The sequence below is a fragment of the Cucurbita pepo genome, chromosome 2 (genome assembly GCF_057944985.1).
Source record: "Cucurbita pepo subsp. pepo isolate OVF chromosome 2, ASM5794498v1, whole genome shotgun sequence".
Taxonomy (NCBI): domain Eukaryota; kingdom Viridiplantae; phylum Streptophyta; class Magnoliopsida; order Cucurbitales; family Cucurbitaceae; genus Cucurbita; species Cucurbita pepo.
Window position 1 is genome coordinate 5,190,475 of NC_141799.1, and position 21,848 is coordinate 5,212,322.

The 21,848-nt window shown below is 36.3% G+C and overlaps 3 protein-coding genes across 7 annotated transcripts; 1 reads left to right on the top strand and 2 right to left on the bottom strand.

Moving 5' to 3' along the window:
* Window positions 1-271: 271 nt before the first annotated feature.
* Window positions 272-3,362, bottom strand: LOC111788600 (uncharacterized). The gene is made up of 3 exons (XM_023668993.2): window positions 3,031-3,362; window positions 834-931; window positions 272-741 (listed from the first exon to the last, which is right to left on the bottom strand). The coding sequence occupies exons 1-3, from the start codon at window positions 3,080-3,082 to the stop codon at window positions 475-477; spliced, it is 417 nt and encodes a 138-aa protein (XP_023524761.2). The 5' UTR covers window positions 3,083-3,362; the 3' UTR covers window positions 272-474.
* Window positions 3,363-6,315: 2,953 nt separating this feature from the next.
* LOC111788599 (uncharacterized) lies at window positions 6,316-9,271 on the top strand. 2 transcript variants are annotated; one of them, XM_023668990.2, is made up of 2 exons: window positions 6,316-7,171; window positions 8,882-9,271. In XM_023668990.2, the coding sequence occupies exon 1, from the start codon at window positions 6,435-6,437 to the stop codon at window positions 7,155-7,157; it is 723 nt and encodes a 240-aa protein (XP_023524758.2). In that variant the 5' UTR covers window positions 6,316-6,434; the 3' UTR covers window positions 7,158-7,171; window positions 8,882-9,271. The 2 variants fall into 2 exon arrangements, with proteins under 2 accessions (XP_023524758.2, XP_023524759.2); XM_023668991.2 differs by lacking the exon at window positions 8,882-9,271 and adding an exon at window positions 7,371-7,510.
* Window positions 9,272-11,661: 2,390 nt separating this feature from the next.
* Window positions 11,662-18,024, bottom strand: LOC111788596 (uncharacterized). 4 transcript variants are annotated; one of them, XR_002814178.2, is made up of 3 exons: window positions 15,621-18,024; window positions 15,472-15,501; window positions 11,662-12,185 (listed from the first exon to the last, which is right to left on the bottom strand). XR_002814178.2 is itself a non-coding variant. In XM_023668988.2 (2 exons), the coding sequence occupies exon 1, from the start codon at window positions 17,762-17,764 to the stop codon at window positions 15,656-15,658; it is 2,109 nt and encodes a 702-aa protein (XP_023524756.2). In that variant the 5' UTR covers window positions 17,765-18,024; the 3' UTR covers window positions 13,783-15,501; window positions 15,621-15,655. The 4 variants fall into 4 exon arrangements, 1 of the variants encoding a protein (XP_023524756.2); XR_002814177.2 differs by having other exon boundaries at window positions 15,472-18,024; XR_015419896.1 differs by having other exon boundaries at window positions 14,011-18,024.
* Window positions 18,025-21,848: the final 3,824 nt, after the last annotated feature.

Sequence of the window (21,848 nt, forward strand, 5' to 3'; positions counted from 1 at the left end):
ACTAGTTCATTTGACTTCATGAGTTCTCGTATGTCCACTAGTTCATTTGACTTCATGAGTTCCCGTATGTCCACTAGTTCTTTTTGACTTCTGACTTCTTATTTGATGATGATCTGACTTGTGCATGACAAGCGCGTCAGTCAAGTTCTAAGTGAAACCAAGACTTTCATGGTGCTATCACAGGACATTTTAGTAACTCTTTTAGTAACTAGTAGGAGTGACGGAATCTGAAGGGAGGAGGTTGAGTCATAATAATGTGGGTCATATTCACTTGGCAGATAATATCATCAGTGATTCAATTTGTTAGATTGAGAGGCATTGTTATTGGGAAGATCAAAAATATTCAATGATTATCTTCACCAAATATCCTGCTTTGTATGCAAACTTGCATCAATTATGCCATCAATGATCTAATACAAAACTTATTTTAGTATGCTAATTTTCTCAAGTCTGTCTTACAAATCTCTGTGGACATTACTTCTGGAACTGAGCCTCATGGCAATGTGGATCAAGCCAGTCCCTAGAAGAACCTTTTGCTATATTCATGCTTGATCTTCCACCACCTACAAGCTCTCTCAAATTCTCCAGCTTGTTCTCCCGTCCCGTTGTGGTCCTCCGGTCTGCTTCCTTCAATTTCTGCTTCAACCGTTGCTTACGATTGGCGGGGTTCGAATACTGCTGTTTTGACTGTGATGGTGGCGCGCCATGTGGGCCGAGATAGATCATCGTCTCTTCTTTAGCCTGAACAATAAAAGCATGAGTAGAATTGTCCATACAAACACCATCATCTAGTTCGTTGGATGACATTTATATAAGAGAAGAGTTAGTGTTACCTTTGGAGGAGGTTCTTGGATTTCTACTTCTGGAGAGCCAAGTTTAGTTTGGTCTGTCCCTTCGATCCCCAAGTTCGGAATCACGAACCCATCGGTGTCTGTTGCAAAATAGAAAAAAGTTCGCTTAGAAGTGAGGCAGAAAAGGAAATGATGGTACCTTGGTCATGAGCATATACTGTAGTACCCCACAATGATAGGGACTGTTCATAAAGCTTTCATGAATATCAACAAATTATCATTCTGGTCAGTAATTTGACAAGAAAACAGCTAGCCTGATCATTCAAATAAAACTAAAAACACAATCAGTCATGGCACTCGTTTCCTTCTCCAGTTGATATGGGACCCCTCCAATCCATCCCCTTTGGACCCAGCGTCCTCGCTACATACACAACCTAGTGTCCCCTCCCCCCTCCCCCCCTCCTCGAGGTTCAGCCTCCTCGCTGGCACATCGCTCGGTGTTTGGCTCTGATGTCATTTGTAAGAGCCCAAGTCCACCGCTAGTAGAAATTGTCCTCTTTGGGCTTTACCTTCTAGGCTTCACCTCAAGGTTTTTAAAACGTATTTGCTAGAGAGAGGTTGCCATATCCTTATAAAAATGTTTTGTTAGTTACCATTTAAGCTAATGCTGCCCCACAATGAATGGAAAACACTACATCATTGTTAACCTTTCACCTAACAACTAGCTTCTAATTTACGCATTCCACGAAGTAACTTGCAAAGACATCAAAAAGCTATTCATCAAGTAACACATCATTTTCCGTTCTACATGAAGCAACCACTACAGAAAGAGAAAAATATATTCAACAGAACAAAATCATTTCCCTCATGTAACTAAATATCTAAGATAGTTGAACTTAGCCCTTGAACTCTATCAAACTGAACCTCAGCTAAAGAATACATAGCAACATCAGCATTCTTTAATAGTTAAGTCGTGTTCTTGAAATATGTGAACGTTCTTTTAGCTGACTTAAACTACTTTTGTGTTCAGTTTGGTCAATCTTTTAGGCTAAGTAACTCTTTTCTGGGCTTGAATTCTTCTGCTGTTGGATCTTAAGTGTCTGTTGGCTGTATTTTGGGTGATCTATCAGCTGAATATGCAACAATTTTCTTACTTGGTTACCTAGAGGATAATAATTTACTACTCACAGAAGTTTAGAGCTTAATCTGATGAAACAAAAACTTTCATAGCTAAAATGGGTTCGACTCCCTATGTACTGAAATTTGTGAATATAACCGCCCAAGCCCGCTAGTAGATATTGTCCTCTTTGGGCTTTCCTTCTCGGACTTCCCCTCAAGGCTTTTAAAACGTTAGATGTTTTGTTCTTCTCCCCAAGTGATGTGGGATCTCACAATCCACCCCCTTCGGAGGAGCCTAATATCCTTCCTGGCACTTGTTCCCTTCTCTAATCGATGTGCGACCCCCAATCCACCCTTTCAGGGCCTAGCGTTCTTGCTGGCACACCCCGAACGCTAGGCACGGTGTCTAGCGTTCTTGCTAGCACACTCCTTCGGGGCCTAGCGTTCTTGCTAGCATACCCCTTCGAGGCCTAGCGTTTTTGCTGGCATACCCCTTCGAGGCCTAGCGTTCTTGCTGGCATACCCCTTCGAGGCCTAGCGTTCTTGCTGGCACACCCCTTCAAGGTCTAGGGTTCTTGCTGGCACACCCCTTCCGGGCCTAGGGTTCTTGCTGGCACACCCCTTCATTCTCGCCCACCACCCCGCAGATATTGTCCTATTTGGGCTTTCTCTTTCGGACTTTCCCTCTTAGAAGGGTCGGCTAGGGAGAGGTTTCTATACCATGTTAGTTCTTGATCCACCGATGTGATCTCACCATTTCTCTAAAGGGTAACTCCTTAGATTCACAAAGCCTCAGAAACAGGGGAAACAAAATTCCCACCACTACAAAGAACAAACCACCAAACCCAGAAAACAAAAGAATATAGAAAGTGAAGCAATCGACAAATTGGATCAAAATGAACAGATAAATTTCCAACAGAAATCCTACAGAGAAAAGGAAATTAAATCGATCCTAAAACAGAAACAAAACAGACTGATTCAATATTAGGGTTCATAACCAGATTCCCAAAACCCGATGAACTTCGAATCCGATGAAACCCAAACGAAGAAACAAACCCTAATTCCAATGGCGATAACAGAAGCGAGAAAAGAGATTAAAGAATCAAATAACAAACGTTACCCCACTCATCTTCTTCAACTGGAGGAGTGTTGTGCACTGACGACGGGTCCATTGAATACTGACGATCATCGATTTGAGTGGCCACAGGGCGCTAAAGCCCAGAAAAGGAATAAGGAAAAATGAAAAACGATGAACACACCACCACGAACCAACACGATTCCCAAGAAACTTCGAATTTAAAGGCGAAAATTGAACAGAGAGAATAAATTTTTAAAAGGAAAAACAGAATCCCCTGTCGCCGATAATCAAGGCGAAACGCGAACTTCAATCGCAATTTCGATTAACAAACAATACATAATCTTATTATATATTCTATTACATCCCCCAACGAACCTACGAGAGAATCAAAAGCTCTTCTTTCAACCTAAAATAAGATGCCATTATCACACCCCAAATTGCCCCTACGTAGGAGATGTTAGTAAGATTGTTTGGGGGTATTTTTGTCTTTTTGAATGGTGAGTTTGGGATACTCGAGATCCGAACCAGGAACACGTGCCATGTTAACAATGGTGGACCGGTGGTAGCATGTGAATTGACACAGGTATTCAAAAGATTCAATGACTCGAACAATTCGATCCACCAAAACCAAACTTGATATCTCAAAGACGAACACGAGCATGCTAATATATATTCATGCTAATAAATAAATAAATATTTTATGAACTAATATTTTATTTTTATTAAAAAGATATTGTGCAAATTTTATTAAACGATCGTTGAAGATTGTCAAATAACATATTATAATACGAGATGATGATAAGCATGCTTATAAAGTTAATTTACTTTTGTCAAGTCTATCGACATGCGTAAAAATTAAAGTTAAAATACGAAAATTTATTAAAAGAAGAGGGTTTGACTGCCATGGAGCGTTACTGCTCAAAAAATCTATCGAGATTTTTACGTTCGAAGAAAGATGATAGGTGGGTGGATAAAAAAGAGTAAAAGTTACGTCGGAAGATGAGTCTGATACTAATAAATCTAAACCGTGACGATAATCAGGCCCCTCTTGCTACCATGGTAGCACATAGTGTGATCAGTACCAAATGTGTTTGGGTCCCGAGACTTGCACTTTTTCCCATTGGTTCATTCAATTTTACCTTATGTGTTTTGTCTTCCAATGTAAAAGGTGGCTGACCATTCATCGACAATCAGGAATCAGCTTAACATCTCAGCGGCAGGATTTGACCCGTAACAATTAAGCTCCACGATCTTAACAAATACGAATAAAAATGTTGAAAAAATTCAAGCATATAGATGATAACAAAACTATTAACATGTTGATTAAAGTATATGTTAACAGGTTCTCGTAAGTTGAAACTTATCTGGTAAGATGAGGCATCGAGATGACCTACATTATAGATATTCAGTGTTTAAATCAAAGTAGCATCGAACTGAACTAGAGTTTGATAAGTGAATGAATTCTTGTGCTTATACAGTTTTCTAATAGATTCATACGGGACAACTCAATTCAGTTACGACCAAACTCATTAGGTTTCATTCCTTTCCAGCTTCCGAGCCCTAGTTCAGTAAGTCTCCTTAGCGAGAGTTTCATTAGGGGTGGCGCTAGGTGTCACGGTTATGCTCGTCCAGGACATGTTGCCTGTGTGACCGCATGCCCATGTCACGCCAAACTCTTTATTTAATATCATGTTGTATCGTCTTACTATTGTATTTTCTGTTTGTATGATTATTCAGCGAAATCATATCTAGACCTGTCAAACCTGAGTCACCTCAAAATGTACTATATGGAGATGCGATTAGTCACCAACTCCTCCCACCAAGATTTTGCAAGATCATTTGACGAAATCATATCTAAGTCTTCCAGACCTAAATCGCCTCAACATATACTATAATATGATATTTAAGTCGTGATATTTCTTTATTTGTTTATGTTATATAACGCTGCTTTCAACCTTTCTCTCAACTTTGCTTTCAAATTCTCTTCTGAAAATCTCTCTGCCCGTTTTCTAAAACCTTTTTCTTAAAACGGGGTCAAAGCCTTGAGCATACGTTGCTCAACCGTAGGCAGCGCGAATCTAAATTGGCTTGACTCACTCGAACACTCATAAATTTGTCTAATTTAAATCTAATATTTTACTTATTATTATTATTATTATTATATTATTAGATCTAAACTTAAAATTTGTCTAATTTTAATTATTATAATTATATTATTGATCTCATCTAACTAATTCAGGCACGTGATATTTGTGTTGGAATGTCTTTCATTATTGTCTCAATGTTTTGTCTTTTTTTTTTTTATAAATAATAATAATTATAATATTCAAATTAAAATTTCATTTTAATTTCTACCTTTAAAAAAAAAATGAATTCGAATTTCTAAGCTTTTGATCGAGGGTACAATGCTTTACCGTGAAATAATTATGATTAGGTTGACGTGAAAAATGATAATATTAATAATTGAACGATCATTTATATTTTCGATAATTGATACTCGAAAGTGATGATATGACCGTAAAATAATTAGGTTCTTTTATTTTTTTTTTGATAGGGTTAAACGGATGAGAAAAATTGTAGTACTATGGATTGCGTGCAGACCGTACATTAAAACACTAATTTTTTTAGTTCAGCGTGTGAGTACGAATTATTTGAAATTCTAAACTCTTAGTTGAAGGTTTATGTCTTAGCATCGCAACTTTTCGGGAGATTTTGACTCTGAAAAGATGGTCAATCCCGGAATGTTGAGCCCATGGTCTCTAGACCCTTTACTTTTTGTAACTCTTCCTCTAACTTGGCTAGCTGCTCCCCTGATTGTGGGCTGGTTGTCTTGAGTCGGGAGAGTCTAAAACATATTGGTCATAAACATCAAAGAACTGGACCAGAGGTGCTTGAGGTGCAGTAGAAGGAGCTGACTCATTGATGACCCGGTTCAAGCTTTCTTTTTGAGCCAACAGAGCGTTTAGAATGTCGAAAGTTGAAAGTTCTGGTACGTGGTTCAATATTCAACCATATAATCATAAATTCAGTGGCTTTGAGCATATAAAATTCAAGCATATAGCTGAAACACGAACGTGGGCATAATTCAATTGGTTAAAGTAACATGATCTCGACCAAAAAGATACCGGTTTGAATCTTGATTCTAGTAAATTTTCGAACTTGAAAGATAGAACAAAATAAACAGTTGCAATTAAAAGAAACACGTTCATTCGCTCGGGTGAACTAGAGTAATGTTTAGTAAGTAAAAGTGTCAATTACCGTCCCGTAAATTAATGGTTCGATCGTCCACCCGAGAGATTCTCGAAAGCTAAACCTTAAACCAAACACTCCCATAACTTTTATCATAGTTTTGTTGTCAAAAATGGTGGAAAAGCAAAAGGCTTACAAAGACCACATGGGTTTTATTTCACTTTCCAACTCCTTCGCCCTTCTCTCTTCCTCCCATAATGGAAAAGTTCACAGACCACTGCGCTTCACTCTGCTCATCATCATCGCCGCCGCCGCCGCCGCCGCCGCCGCCGTCGTCGTCGTCGTCGTCTTCTTCCAAACAATCACGCCTCAATGTTGTCGTTGTTTCAACTCTTCTAGCTTCAATTTGCTTTCTCAGTCTCCGATTCTCACCTTCCTTCCTTAGTCTTCTTCTTCTTCTTCTAATCCCTTCGTTTTTCTTCCTCGCAAACAAAAAATCCGATTCCAGTCAAATCTCGGACCGGAATCCACTTCTCATCTCCACCGCCGGCCACCTGTTCGACGAAAAGCCTCAAAGAACAGTGGAAGAACTATCCGCCGCGCAAATCGGAGAAGAGCTTTCTTCTGATGATGATAGTAGCAGCAATGGCGGATTTGAAAGTGGCGGAGATTTCGAGTCCGATCTCTGGATGTGTTTGGACGAACTGGCTCGGAATCTTCCGTTCTCTGACGATTCGAGTTCCGAAGATGACGATAGCTTGATCGAAATTCCTCTTCTTCCATACTCGGACGCGATTCGAACGGATTCGAACGGAGAATTAGTTCGAAATCTCGAGACGTGTTTGCCTGATTTGTTACCGGATTCTGTCCTGAAACAGAACGGATTCGTGGAGCTTTTGGAAGAGATCAACGAGGAAGATAACTTAATCGAGATCGACATTTCCAGAGGCTTCAATCGAGTTTCCACAGTTTGCAACTGAAGGATGAAAATCAGGTACAAAATCTGAGAAGTTCAATCCATAATCTGTAATTTGAAATTGTTCATTCGTTTCTTAAACTGGTTCTGTTCTTAATTTGATTGTGATGATACTCTGTTAGAGAATTTGTAACTGTTTTGAAAACTTCAAAAAAGTTTGATGTAAGAACATGTGTTGATTACCTCTTCCTTTGATTTTTCTTCTCAATCTGTGCAGGAAATCACACTTTTGTGATTTTTCAATTGGCTGGATTACAATGATCCCTTGTCGTCTCATAAAAACTTTGGTTAAACTATACACACTATTTCCCTAAACTTCATTATTATGTCTCTTTATTATTTTTAGTCCGCCTCACCGTTTGTCTGTTACATACACTATTACTCTCACAGTTTTAAAACACGTCTGTTAAAGACAGATTTCCACGTCCTTGTAAGGAATGTTTTGTTCCTGTCTACAACCAGTATCACCATCAGTCTCCCAATTTTAAAACACGTATGTTAAGGCGAGGTTTCCACAACCTTATAAACAATGTTTCGCTCTTATCTCCAACTGATGTGGGATCTCACAATTTGACCTTTAGACACCAGTCCAAAGTCACCGATGTGGGATCTCACAATACACTCTTTCAGACATCAGCCAAAAGTTACCAGATATTGTTCCACTTTATCGTTTACATATCGTCGTCAGTCTCACAGTTTTAGAATGCGTCTGTTACGGAGAAGTTTTGACACTTATAAGGAACGTTTCGTTTCTCTCTCTAACGGATGTGGTATCTCACAATTACAATGTGACAGCCCTCTAATAATCGTTCGATATAGGTTCGAAATGTGTATACGACTATCTGCCCTGTTATTTCAAAAAAAAAAAATTTAATAATTTTTCCATTAAAGAAGTGTAATTCCATAATTATATATTTAAAAAAATGGTGGATAATGACAATTTTCCCATGTTTTTTTTTTTATAATTTATTAATATTATATTTTTAATTATTTATTTATAAATATGGTAGCTTTAATTTAAATAGATAAAATAATTAAATAATAGTAAAATTATTTTTACCAACCATTATTTCAGCTTTCTATCCTCTGGCCTTGGGTCCTTCTCTTTTTCTTTTTCTTTTTCTTTTTTCATTGTAGTCCTTTTTTTTTTTCCTTTTTTTTTCTATTTGCTTTTTTAAAATAAATAAATAAATAAATTAGACAATTTCTTGCTACTATTTTTGTTTTTTTTTTTTTCCCTTTTATAATGTTATAACTTTTTTTCGGTGGAAAATTGACGGCGGCTCAATCGATTGGTTTTGAGTCAAATTTCTATTTACTTTTTTCTAAAGAGTCGTGAAAAAATTCTTGAGAACTCACTGTCCAGAACCGAAGGAAGTTCCCACACTGACCCTAAACGTGAAGCACTTCTAAGTTCCATTAACAGTTTAATTCTTTCGCAAGTTCGGAACCATTGTGAGAAGGAAAAAGGGTGGTTATCCGTTCACGATTGAAAAGTGACCAATTAAGTCGGTAACCGTCTTTAGAAGAAGTTGGTGAATTTTGAATAATTAGAAACAGAAGAAAATGTATTTTTGGCCGACAAATGGGATATCGTTGTGTTTGATGTATTTGTCGTTTTTGGGATATCTCGTTCTTTATGCATAGTTTATAATAGTAGATATGTTATTTGTTAGCATCTTGATGCCAGCTTTTATACTTTTACGTTCTTATTTGTCTATTTTATAGGGATCGAGCATTTGGAGTAAACTAGAATGTTTTAAAAGAGTGGGAAGCTAAATTAAAGGAGAGAGCAATTCATTCAAAATTCTTAGAGAGACAACATCTTGACACATTAAAGCGTCTCAACGCTCGTACCTAACCTCTCAAACCATTCGACATGCACGAGCAGATCCTAATGCCAATTTGGATGTCTCAACGCTACAGATTTTTAGTTAACGTCATGTTTAACATTGGACAATGTTTTGACACTGTTGGATGCTCAAATTACGAACATTCAAGTTTTCGTTTGTAGTGTCTTGATGATGTCATCTTTTTTATGATATTTTTCTTATTTGAAGAACAATACCGAGATTCGAACTAGCTTCACTATTTCTACGAGTTAGAATAGAACTAATAGTTATTTTGAAGGGATTTGACAACATGAACAATTTTTATTGTTCGTTATTTGATAGAATAACAACTGATGTCATGGCTCACTTATCATTAATAAGGGAATTTGAGATTGGATATCGAGAACGAATAGTTGTCTTTCGAGTCCTAGCCCTATTAGGGCTTTTCCATCGTTCCTTCTGTCTTGCTTGTTCAACGTCCTTTTGCCCTCTAGCGAGTTTGTTTTCTCAATTATATGTAAGGTGAATATTCTAAAAAAACTCAAATTCTTTGTTGTTTGGTAGGCCATCTAGATCGAGTTTCGAGTAAGTTTTCCTCTTCGTTAAGGTCATTGTGTTCCGTTCTTTGTTGACGAACAGAGAAAGATCGTAATCATATCCTTTAGAGTTGTTTTTTTCCCACGTGTTTGGCTTTCAGGCTTCCCGACATAGAGATTACAAGAACATTCCTTTTCATCTACGGTCTCGAAGGGTGTCGTGGTAAAATAGGGTTCGTGTGTTATTGGATCCGTAGAATGAAATGAACGAACCTTTAGAGGAACGGAGAGGAGCCACTGTGATGTCTTGTCCGTTGTTAGGTTCTATGTTACTTTTTTGAGCGTTTGACACCAATTTTCTTCTTCTTTTTTTTTTTTTTTTTCTTTTTTTGTTAGGTCTATTTTTACTTGATTGGAGTCATCTTCTGTGGCTTTCTTTTTCGGCCTTTGTAATCTTTACTTCTTACTTTCAATTTTATATCTTTGTATTCGTTATATTTTTTTTAATGAAAGTTTGATTCTTCATATACATACTTCAATGTTCGCTCAAAACACGAATGTCCAAGTTTTTTTTACTGACTAAACGCTTTTAAAATTCTCGTGTATAAAATTATGATGTGTAATTCGGAATCAGAAAATAGATGACTGCCCTCTTTTCCACTCATCTTCATGCTCTAATTCACGGTTCCTATACAACCTATGATGATTTGTATATTTGTCTCGATCTTCCTTGTGCCTATTGCGTTCACGATCACGATTATGTCCACACTCGTAATCTCAAGAACGTTCCATATTACAATCATGATCCTTATCTCTCTCTCGACCTATATCTCTATCATCACCTGATCAAGACCTAGATCTTTTTCTATGGACAACCAAGCGAACTCGGTGAAAATTAAATAACATATCTACAACTTAGACAGTTAGAAAAAGTTGAAAGTCAAATCCCAAGCATGCCAATGCATATATAATAGAAGACGGACTTAAAGAGCCAGAAATGTATGGAGAAGTATCACAAAACTCAGCTTGGCACGATCGAATAATAATTTATAGTCTTGTAGCAAAATCAAACTTGGGAACTAGTTCCAAAACTAGGAGATGTCAAACTCATCTCTCGCAAGTGGGTTACAAAATAAAGCGTCTCTCAGATGGAACAATCGAGATATACAGGACTTGAATTGTAGCTCGAAGGTTCTCTCAGCAATATGGACTAGACTATGATGAAATGTTTAGTCCATTGGCAAAGATCACTACCGTATGAGTTCCGCTAGCACTTGTGTCAAGAAATTATGACAGATGGATGTGAAGAATGTTTACTTACATAGAGAGTTGGACCAGGAGATCTACATGAACCAAGAAAAAGGATTTCGGATTTGAGAATGCAACTCAACATACTCTAAAATATGTCAAAGGTACAATCGACTGCGATATTTTATACAAAAGAAGCAAAAACTACAAGCTAGTTGGATATTGTGATGTTGACTATGCAGAAGACCACGACACCCGAAAATCAACCACAAGGTACATGTTCAAACTCGGTTTGAATAACTCTTGGTGCATCAAAAGACAACCAATAATATCATTGTCAATAACAGAGGCAGATTACAAAACAGTTAGAGCAAATCAAGAAAATACATTACTAAAACTCCGTGGAAGATTTGCACTAGAGAGCTAATTATCCGATATCACTTCACTGTGACAACCAATTTGCAGTTTACCGAGTAGAAAATTGAAAGAAAAAACAAATAACTAAGTGATAGACTTGTTTATAAAAGGGTTGAATACCGACAGATATTAAATATCGACAAATGACTTAACAAACTTCTGAAAGAAAAAAATGCATGAAAACTCAAGAACTATACGAACTCAAATTTTAAATCCTAATCCAAAATTCAAGAGAATCATAAACAAGTTGCTAGTGGGATGAACAACTCCAAGAATGGAACAAAAAACCTGTCATGGACTGGAAAGATATCCAAAAATCAACAAGCTATAAAACAGCTCTCCATGAACTCAAATCCATGGCTACATCTCTACTCAAATTCATAACAGTTTCATACAAGTATTTGTGTATTTACAGCCTCTGAAACTACATCTAATCAATCGGTAACAGGTTACATACAACCTCTGGAACTACATCTAATCAAATTCGAAACAGGTACATACAATACAAGTATGAGTAGATACAGCCTCTGAAGGTTAAAGCAACAGCCCTAAAAGAATGATTAGCTCTACATCTTCACAACAGAATGACTAAGGTGTGGTATCAAAAAAGGAAAAGTGGTGTGAATATAGGATAGGATACAAGAGCTCAAAAAACAGAATAACGCACATCACAACATCCTCCAGGCTAACATACTCTAACAACATAGTAGTAACCCATTACATGTCTGAAAACATTTAGACATGTCTGGACGCTAGCAATATTTAGCCATTACAACAAGAATATCATTGTCAATAAGTGCCAAGAAGTCAAGAAACATCATCATTCAAAAGAAACGTGAGAAGTTTAAACCAAGAGTTTCCTTATCAAATTAATAGAGCAAGTAGGGATTGTCACGCATGCGTTCTATCTCCGCATATGAGAGTTTAGAAGTCCCTGTTGTCCCCGAACCAACGGTCGTGTCCACTGAATGAAATCCTCGGTATCAAATGTTCTTTAAACTACAAACAGCAGAAAATGAGAGGTAAGATAACAGTATGCAGTATGCTCTCCTATTGGTAATTACTATGTCAACATAAAGCAAACAAAATTTACGCAGTTAGTTACTGGAAACTGAGAACAGATGAGTCCAGTTTGACATCAAACATCTAAATATAGAATAACTCAAAATGTTTTATTTAAATCAAGTAAAATTTCAGCACCCGAACAGATAAAAGTAAGAAAGTATAGAGATTCAGAAACACACTTCTTATAACAAGAAACATATTATACACATCAAATGCCTTTGACATGTGCCAGATACATATGAAATGCGTTTAACAAATGTCTACACATATGAGCATATGTATGACAATTTTTGAAGACATGAAGTAAAGCAGTGGATTATTTGCTGCTTTTTATTTAAAAAGTTAATCGACATCATAAGAGAATAGTTGAAATATAAACAATTTTCGAAGTGATTATTCTAAGTGATGTATAACAATGAAGACATCTGAAAATTGTAGAAGCCCTGGTGGAATATGTTGTGGTTTAAAAAAAGAAAATTAGTAAGTTCTCCATGATCAGGGTATAGGCAATGGTTAAAAAACTTCTATTCAAAACCTGTACTTGGCTCTTCGTTTTCCCAGCATTTTTTAGTCAAAAGACGCTTGGGATGAGGATTCATGTTCTTGAAGAATCGCCATGGAAGAAGTTTAAGGGACAAGGAAGTAAGCGACTATTGTGGTATTTTGGAATGATTTTAGAATGAACCTCTGTCTCTAGAGAGGAAGATAGGAGAAGGTGAATTTTGGATAATCAGAATCTTTTTCAGTTAGATCAATGTTTAAAAAGCTTATTGCATCATCTTCCTTGCCAAAATCTTTTGTTTCAACCTTGTCGAAAACATTTTTCCAAGCAAGGTAAACATTTAAGACTAATTGGTATTTTTTGAAAGCTTAAACACAGTGAATAAGGTCCAAAGAAAGCAGCCAGGGGTAGTCCTTGGGTCCAGGTCACTATTCTTTATGTCTTAACGCTAGGGAGCATCGTTTGTTCTTAGATTGTTCAAACGGCAGGTGCTTATTATGGGAAGCTTTTTCAGATCTTTCATGTGTTTCTTGAGAGTTCGATTTCTGGGCAAAACCTAACATCTTTGTTCTTCCTTGTGGTCACAATCTTGAAGGAAAAGCAAGAGTTGTATAGGTCTCCATTGTAAATCCGTGGCTTGGGCATTTGTTTTGTCAGAAATCAGAGGCTTTTAGAGGGAGAGAATGAGCATATTTGGGAGGAAAACTTGGCTTGATAAAGACCCTTGTGGCTTTTTGGAGTGCTCTCCATCTCTCTCTCGAGGTTTTTTGCAATTACTTGCTTTTGAGAATATTTTAGTCTTGGTTTTGGGGTTTAGTAGATTCTACTCCTAAAAGAATCATTGGAAACTTTTCAATAGTCAATGAAAAGTTCTTGTTTCTTGTTAAAAAAAAAACATGGACATAAACATGACTAATGTTAGGTTTCCTTTTCAGAAGATGCAAAATTAAGTGTTAGATTCAATCCCTACCATAAAATCCTGTCACAAAAACGATCTAACTCGTATAATATTGCCTGACATCAACAATCTTCTTTACAAAGGATCTATACTTCTCATTGATGAAATGAAAAGGTACAAACTCCAATACAGGATACAAAAAAACAGCCAAAAGCCCAAGAAAGTTACAATGAAAAACACCGCCCCGTAAGTCGCAGAACAGATCACTAAACAACTATTACTAAACTGAAAAGGGAAACTTAAAAAAACACAATAAAAAAACACCAACCAAATGAAAACCCAATCTTTAGTATTCTAACCAAGACTTCGAGATGAAAGCAGACCCCAGACTGAACCAGGCTGCCAAAACAGCTCCAACCCAACTCTTGAAAGAAAGCTTGATCCTCCAAAAACACACTTCTTTTCCATTCTTTTTCCACACACCTTCCATCTTGCCGCTCAAGTTTTTTTCATTCTAGCCCTTTCAAGCTGTCTTTTTAACATCCCCTTTGCCTCGATTTGGAACTAAACTGATCGCAAACTTCGTACCATCTTCCAATACAGCTTCCTTAACCTTCTTCAAATCTTCCATATCTTTAGAAACTTCAACAACCTCATTTGCCAAACAATCAGAAACAGAAAACAAAGTATTTTGTGGCAGAAGTAGAATTATTCCAAACTACAAGGATTGAATAAGGTAACCCAGTCCCATCCAGACAAACAATCACTTCTACAGCCTCTTTCCTCTTTTCTTTCCAAACTAATCATAATCAAAGACTATCATCACTACTATAGCTCACCTCATGGATATCAGAAAGGCAAAAGAAGATGTCATGATCCTCTATTTTCCTTCTTGTAGATGTGGACCTGATTTTCCCTCTTACCAGATTGTTGGGAGCCTTGAGAATGGAAGTACTTGGAAACCTCATGCCCGCCTTGGTAATGGAAGTATTTGGAAACCTCATGCCTCTTTTTTGGTTTCAACTTGAGTATACTATAATACTTCCTTCAATTAAACTGTTGGAACCCCTCATCTTGGCCATTAAAATTTCCTTTAATCTTAACATTTATTCCCAACTCAACAGTAAGGACGGATTAGATTTTATTAGAATTAGAGCAACTAAAATTAGAAACAAGGATAACAACAAAACTCTATTAACCTTTTAACTTTTTCTAACTTCAAAAGGCATGGCCATATTTGATCATATCTTTGACATAATCTTTGAAATCAAGTATCATTGATATGTATGAAAAATTCAAATATAATTAATAACTCCTAACAGAAGAGTCCAAACCATGTCTGTGTTCTAATCTGTTTAATTATTTTAAAGAATGTAGATATCAACTAGTCCACGTCTTGTGTATTTTAATCTAGCATATCATCAACAAATGCTAACCTTTATAATTATCAAATGGGAACGTAAAACTAGTGAAAAATGAGGCCAGTAAATAGTGCTAAACAACAATAGAGGATACAACTATGGCAATAAAATCAACAATGATATTAGTCCTAAGAACCAAAAATCAACAATGATACTAGTCCTAAGAACCAAAAATCTACCACTGCTGCAACATTTTTTTAATTGGAAAGAAGAAATTTCATCAGAGCATGAATAGAGCAAACATATATTTCTAGAGAATCAGTTTTGAACAAGTTCATTAATTAGCATGTCCATATTTTAAAGACCTTAGAACATCACTAGTGTATAAAATGAAGCCTACAAATCCACCAGAATTTAATTTTAAAAATTGGGAAAAAGAAAAGAATTGTAAGAACGTACCTTTTTCCTGCAACAAATCAGATCATCCTCCTATAGGTAGAAGTGATACGCCAGAGTTCAGACAACAAACAGCATAGGCAAAAGGGCAATGGTGAACCAAAGAGACCAGAACATCAAGAGAGAACACAAATGAACATGAAAATCCATACTCTATAGTTTGAAGCATGTATGGTGAATGATTCAACTACTCAGAGGTAAGCCTCCGCCTCTTCCCATAATCAGCATCCTTTGATCTAGAACGATTTTCTTCTTCTTGAGATAAGCGCGACTTGCTATGAGTCCTTGACGACCGTCCCCTATCCCACTCCTCCTCGTGCTCTGGTTCACGGTCCCTATACCTCTGATGATCAGAATATCTGTCCCTATCTTCCTTGTACCTATCACGGTCACGATCCCTGTCATGATGGCCACGCTCATGATCTCGGGATCGTTCCCTATCCCGATCCCTAACCTTATCCCTTTCTCGCCCTATATCTCTATCATCACGTGGCCTTCTATCTGGCCAATCATGGTCAGGACCTGGATCTTTTTCTTTGGATGTCTCTCTATCATATCCACCATCTCTATCATCTCGATACCTTCTATCAGAGGACTGTGACCAGTCCCTTTCAGAACCTCTATCCTTCTCCTTTGCAGAGTTTGCCCACGCCCCTCTTTCATGACTGCCTTCACCATACTGCTGGTCGGACCCAGCTTCTTCTCCATAACTTGACTCGCCAGCTCTCCCTCCACCATGCTCTTCACTGCCCCACCCCCCCATACTAGGATCAGTCCACATTCCCATATTATGCCCATCAACACCTGATGATGGCATCATCCCCATTCCATTCATAGGCATACCTCTTCCAAAAAATGCTGGATTCACATGAGGAGCTACTCCAGGAAGGCCAACACCCCCAACAGGGGGAAAGGACGATAAAATTCCAGAAAAAGGGGGAGCTGGAGCTCCAGGAAAACCTCCATATGCGCCCATTCTTCCCATGGGTGCACCAAAAGTTGGATCAAAACCTTGACCCATCATTGACTGAGGATGCAAAAGAGGAGGGGTACCACCAATTCCTTGGCCAAATCCAGTTCCACCATTCCCCATTATACCTCTTCCACCCATCCCACCTCCCCTGCCCCTCATTAGACCAGCTGGTCCTCTACCTCCCATTCCATGTGCATTACCTCTTCCCCAATTACCTCGCCCAGAACCTCTGTTGTTATCAACACCTTGATAATTGCCACCCGTTGCAATGTTACTTCCACCAATTTTACCGGCAGCTTCATTAGGACCTCTTCTTGCTTGAGGATTAGTGGCCTGAGCTATCTGCTGGTTCCTATTTACTTGGGCTTCTCCCATCCTCTTAACACTAAATGGTGATGCAAATGCAACAACACATGGACGTCCATTAAAAATATGGCCATTCATTCCCTCCTTGCAAGCCGTGGCAGCAGATGAGTCATAAAACTCAACCTGGCAGTAGCCTTTTGATTTCCCACTAGCTTTCTCATCGAAGAACTTGACCTCCTTCAACGGACCATACTTGCAGAGTTCCACCTCAAGCTCAGCATCCGTAGTCCACCAATGTAAATCACCAACAAACAAAATCGTTCCACCACCACCTCCCCCTGCATTCCCCATATTACCCAACCCATTACCACCAGCCCCATTTACATTTACTCCACCACCTTGCCTTAACAAGCCTTCATTTTCTACGTTTCCAGGGTTTCCTAAAAGCCCACCCTGCGGTGGTTGGGGGTGGTGCTGTTGCTGTTGCTGCTGCTGTTGCTGTTGCGGAGCCTGGTGCGCAGCTGCGTTATTACTACTTCGCTCCTCCAACTCGTTGGTTTTACTCCCTTGCCCTAATTCAACCCTAATCCCACCTCCACCGCCAATAGGAGGCCCCGATCCAGCCCCACCTCTGATAGCCATCTCGTTCGTTCTTAAATCTGGAATCTGATTGTATCCCTCGGTTGGTCTCACCGAAACACTGGGCCCGCCATCTCCTACGCCAGAAACTTCCATCGCACCTCCACCAACCCCAGGAATCGAAGCACCAGAACTGGGTGCTACAGCTGCAGGAGGCTCCATCTTGGGCTCCTCCACGTTCTTAAATCCCAAATCTTCGTTCTTCCTCAACGACTGAAGAAACCCCTCCCCAACGTTAACATCGTTGTACAGGTCCTCGTATTCATCCTCATCTTCGCCCAAGAAACCATCATCAGCAACAGCAGAAATAGCCTCATTCCGATGAAACTGATCAATCTGATCCACACCCTCTCCAAACCCTCCCTCGCCTTCATCCATCTCTACCTTCTTCAGCGACTTCCTCTAGCAAATCATTCAAATCATGAAACTGAATGCAGACAACATCAAGAAAAATCGAACGGAAGCACGTACGAGATGAATTTGAAAAGTAATCAAGAGAAGATAGAGCTCAAAGATCGATGCCCCAATTACGGAACAAGTGCAGAAGAACAGAGGAAGAAAACGCACAGAGGAGAGAGAATGAAACCCTAATCTGGAATCGCGCAAGGAAATCCTGTCAAAGTTTCCCCATCTTCTTCTTAGATTGGCTTTATCATTTTGCTAAAGTCCGCCGTTAACGTTTGACGCTCATGATAGCAAATTGGTCTATCCTTATAAATATCTCTTAACTTTGTCATAAGAAAAATACACTAAATTAATAAAAATATATTTTTTCAAAATTACAAACTTTAAATTTTTTAATAATATCAATAAATAAATTTTAAAAAATTTTCAAATAAAACAAATTAAATATTTTCTCTCCATTTTATATTTAAAATATTAAATATTAATTTTAAACTCCAATAATACAAAATTAATTAACTTAATTAATCAATTTTAAATCATTAATTATAAGTCACCGTCGTATGTATGGTAAGACAAGTTGTGTCTACAATCATTACAACCAAGTCGATACTTCGTAGTTGTTCGTAATTACAGATTGATTAAAAATTTATTTTTGCTAAAGTACCACTAATCTTCTAATGAACAATTTGTTTATGATCCAATTATAAATCAAGTCCCTATCGAGATCATGAGAGGGTGGGCCCCATTTTCAAGTCTCCGCATCAACATTGAAGAGAACAACTCATCTACTTTCTTTATATGAAAAGTAACAAATTAATCTCGTAATATTATATTCTCACCTCTCTATTTGATCAAGTCCCCAAAATGGTAGATATATTGAATCGGCTACAAAAGTCATTATCACCCATGCAAATCAAAGGACAAGCCTTCAGAGGCTAAAGTTCATAACTCAGTTAAAATATTAATCTTCTCAATTAATTGACTTATAAAAAGAGATTAAATAGTCCGTGGTCTACTCTATAGGACAGTTCTACTTTCCAGATTTAGATCACATCATCAGTAATAATTACAAAATAGACGATATCAATAGTGTTTTCAAGATAAGGCACCCGACCTTATCCACGTAGACCATTTAAGTTATTACTTAAACGTGATGCTCTTGTATGTCACCACATACCAAATGCTATTTAAGATTACACATTAATAACCTTAGATTTTTCATACCATCGATAATAATAAATTGCAAATAAAACAATCAAAATTATTATGAAAAATAATTAATTAATTACGATATTTTAGAAGATAAATCTCAAATTATCCATTTAAATATTAAAATATATAAATATAACAAAATTCAAATCTATAGAATTAAAAATGAAAGAAAAAAAAACTTAATATTTAATTTAAATCTAGAAAGAGATATGGAGAGTTGATTGGTGTTCAATTATTTATTTATTTATACATACATATATATAGTCTTAAACATTCAAATTTTAACGGGGCAGTAAATAAATAAGTATACAATAAAATAAAATAAGAAACAAAATTTTAATTATAAATATTTAGTACAACTTATATTTAAGAAATCAAGTAAAATATATTAAACGAAATATATTTATAAATCTTAACACTTATAATAGTTTATTAAAAAACAATAAAATAAATTAAAAAAAAAGATTTATATATAAAACAATTGTTACTATAAGATATTTATTTAATTTTGATTGATATATTAATGAATGAGATAATCAAAATTACTCTTTTTAAATAATTAATTCATTATAAATAATCAACAAGTAATTAGTTATAATTATTGAAAATTACTTTTGATAAATTAACTGTGTAATTACTAAAACGTTTCAATTATCAAAAGAATTTAAAAAATATCATTTACGACAGTGTTTCAAAAATACTCTTTAAATTTTTATTAATATTTTTAAATTTTAAAAAAAAATTTAAAAATACCTTTAATTTTCTTTGTTTGAAAAATTCAAAAACACCGTAACTATTTCAAAAATACTCTTAAACTTTTAAAACTAATATTAAAAAGTTTAGGGATGGGTTATGAGTAGCGGTTTTTGTCTATATATTGATCATAAAATATTTGCATTTTTTTAGTAAAGGATCAAGTTTATAGATATTTTTTTTTATTAATTTAGCTCTTTTTTTTTTCTCGACATTTATGAGTTAAGATAAAAAATAAATAAAAATAATGACATTTTTGTTGAAATTATATTGAGATAAGTTTTGGTGACACGACCTGTCTTAATCGATGAGTACCACACCTCCAATCTTATACTAATATATGTCTTGAATTAAATTTAAGTTGTGTTCGCCTGTCCCACCCCGCCCGTGTGCTGCCCTGCACACGCGTCCCGCTAGAGCGTGCGAGGGATTGGGGAGAGTGGAGGTAGAGCACGAGTGTGTGCGAGGGCAAGGGCGGGACATTTCAATTTATGTAACACGTACGTATGTCCTAGTTGGCATTTTTTTATTGAATGACATAGTAGAGAATTTTTAATACATGGCATAAATTTATGGATGGTATAATATTAAATACTAAATTAATAATTACAAAAAAAAAATTAAGATGAGGAAGAAAATGATAAATAAAAATACAAAAATACAAAAATACAATATTTTAATTTAAACACAAAGAAAAAACCATTCCAAAAGCCATAAATCTGAATGTCGGTGGAAGGATCCCACCGACAATGATATAAACTGATGTTGTCATCTTAACCGTACACGTGGCATCCAACCTCCAGCATTGGCCCAGTTGGCACATTCCCCACGTACTAAACTTTGGTCCCAGCTGTTTTCTTAGACCATAATACCCTTCTACTTTTGACAGAATTACCAAAAATGGTATTCCAGCGTATTTTCCCACTTTGTCGGGTCAAGTCCAACCGAACCGACGATCTCTAATATTATAATACTAACCATTTTAAATTATTTAATAAATACGTTTAATTACCATTTTAGTCTTTAATTAAATTACCTATTAAATATTAGCAAGTCACACTGTATCATTAAAATTTTAATGATACAGTGTGACTTACGAATATTTAATATTTGAGTTTTACGAGATTTTAAACGATTTTTCTCTCCACCTGCCTCTCGGTCATACAGACTATGTTAGTCCTAAGAACAAAAAATCTACCACTGTTGTAACGTTTTTTTAATTGAAAATAAGACATTTTATAAACGATGTTGGGTGGAGAGCAAAATCTCCATTCCCGAGCCCGTTTAGCTAACGAAGAGGTGAGTGGAGATTAAAACGAGGTTGGGGTAGAGAGCAGGAACCCCAACTCCGACCCCATTTGACTAACGAAAAAAAATTTCTATCCGTTTCCTCCTATAGTCCCCATCCCATTTAGGACAGATCCTCTCACGACTTCAACGCGAAATCAAATTTATTTAATATAAAATTAAAATTTTGAAATACTAAAATGGTGAAAAATGAAGCATAAATATTTATAATAAGAACTATTAAATTTTAAAATTTTGGTGGTTTATTTTAGGCAGCAACTTTAATTTATATTATAATTTATCTGTAATTTTCCTTTTATTTTCTTTATTGATTAATCTCGGGTTAATTATTCAGATTTAATTATAAAAGTAGTGACGCGCTTACTTATGATAATTAATTATTTATTATATTTATAGAAATTAATTTGTCAGTCTCCAAACAATAATTAATTATATAAAATGTACACATTAGCTTACCATACTCTAATATAATATTGAAGTTTGTATTATATAAATTTTAATTTAACTTCTAAGTTTCATAATTATAATTTGATTCTAAACATTATAATATATTACGTAAATGTAGAAAATTATATGCGACAGTTCGAGTAAATGAGAGGTACATGAATGAACTGAGACCTTAACAGCATCAGAGAATATGAGTATAAGATAGCTAAAAAATTCTTAAAAGTATTGAAAGTCACTGTATATGTATATACAAATAAGGTGTACCTTTTTTTGGGTCATTACGAGAATGTTGAGGCCATTAGGTGTCGAATCTGGATTCTGAATTCTGGGTATGGGT

Bases quoted from the DNA above. Each gene is read 5' to 3' on its own strand.
- LOC111788599 (XM_023668990.2), top strand. From the start codon at position 6,435: ATGGAAAAGTTCACAGACCACTGCGCTTCACTCTGCTCATCATCATCG.
- LOC111788596 (XM_023668988.2), bottom strand. From the start codon at position 17,764: ATGGATGAAGGCGAGGGAGGGTTTGGAGAGGGTGTGGATCAGATTGAT.
- LOC111788600 (XM_023668993.2), bottom strand. From the start codon at position 3,082: ATGGACCCGTCGTCAGTGCACAACACTCCTCCAGTTGAAGAAGATGAG. The intron at 932-3,030 runs GTAACGTTTGTT...ATTTTGCAACAG, and splicing joins AGTTGAAGAAGATGAGTGGG to ACACCGATGGGTTCGTGATT. The intron at 742-833 runs GTAACACTAACT...TTTATTGTTCAG, and splicing joins TCCAAGAACCTCCTCCAAAG to GCTAAAGAAGAGACGATGAT.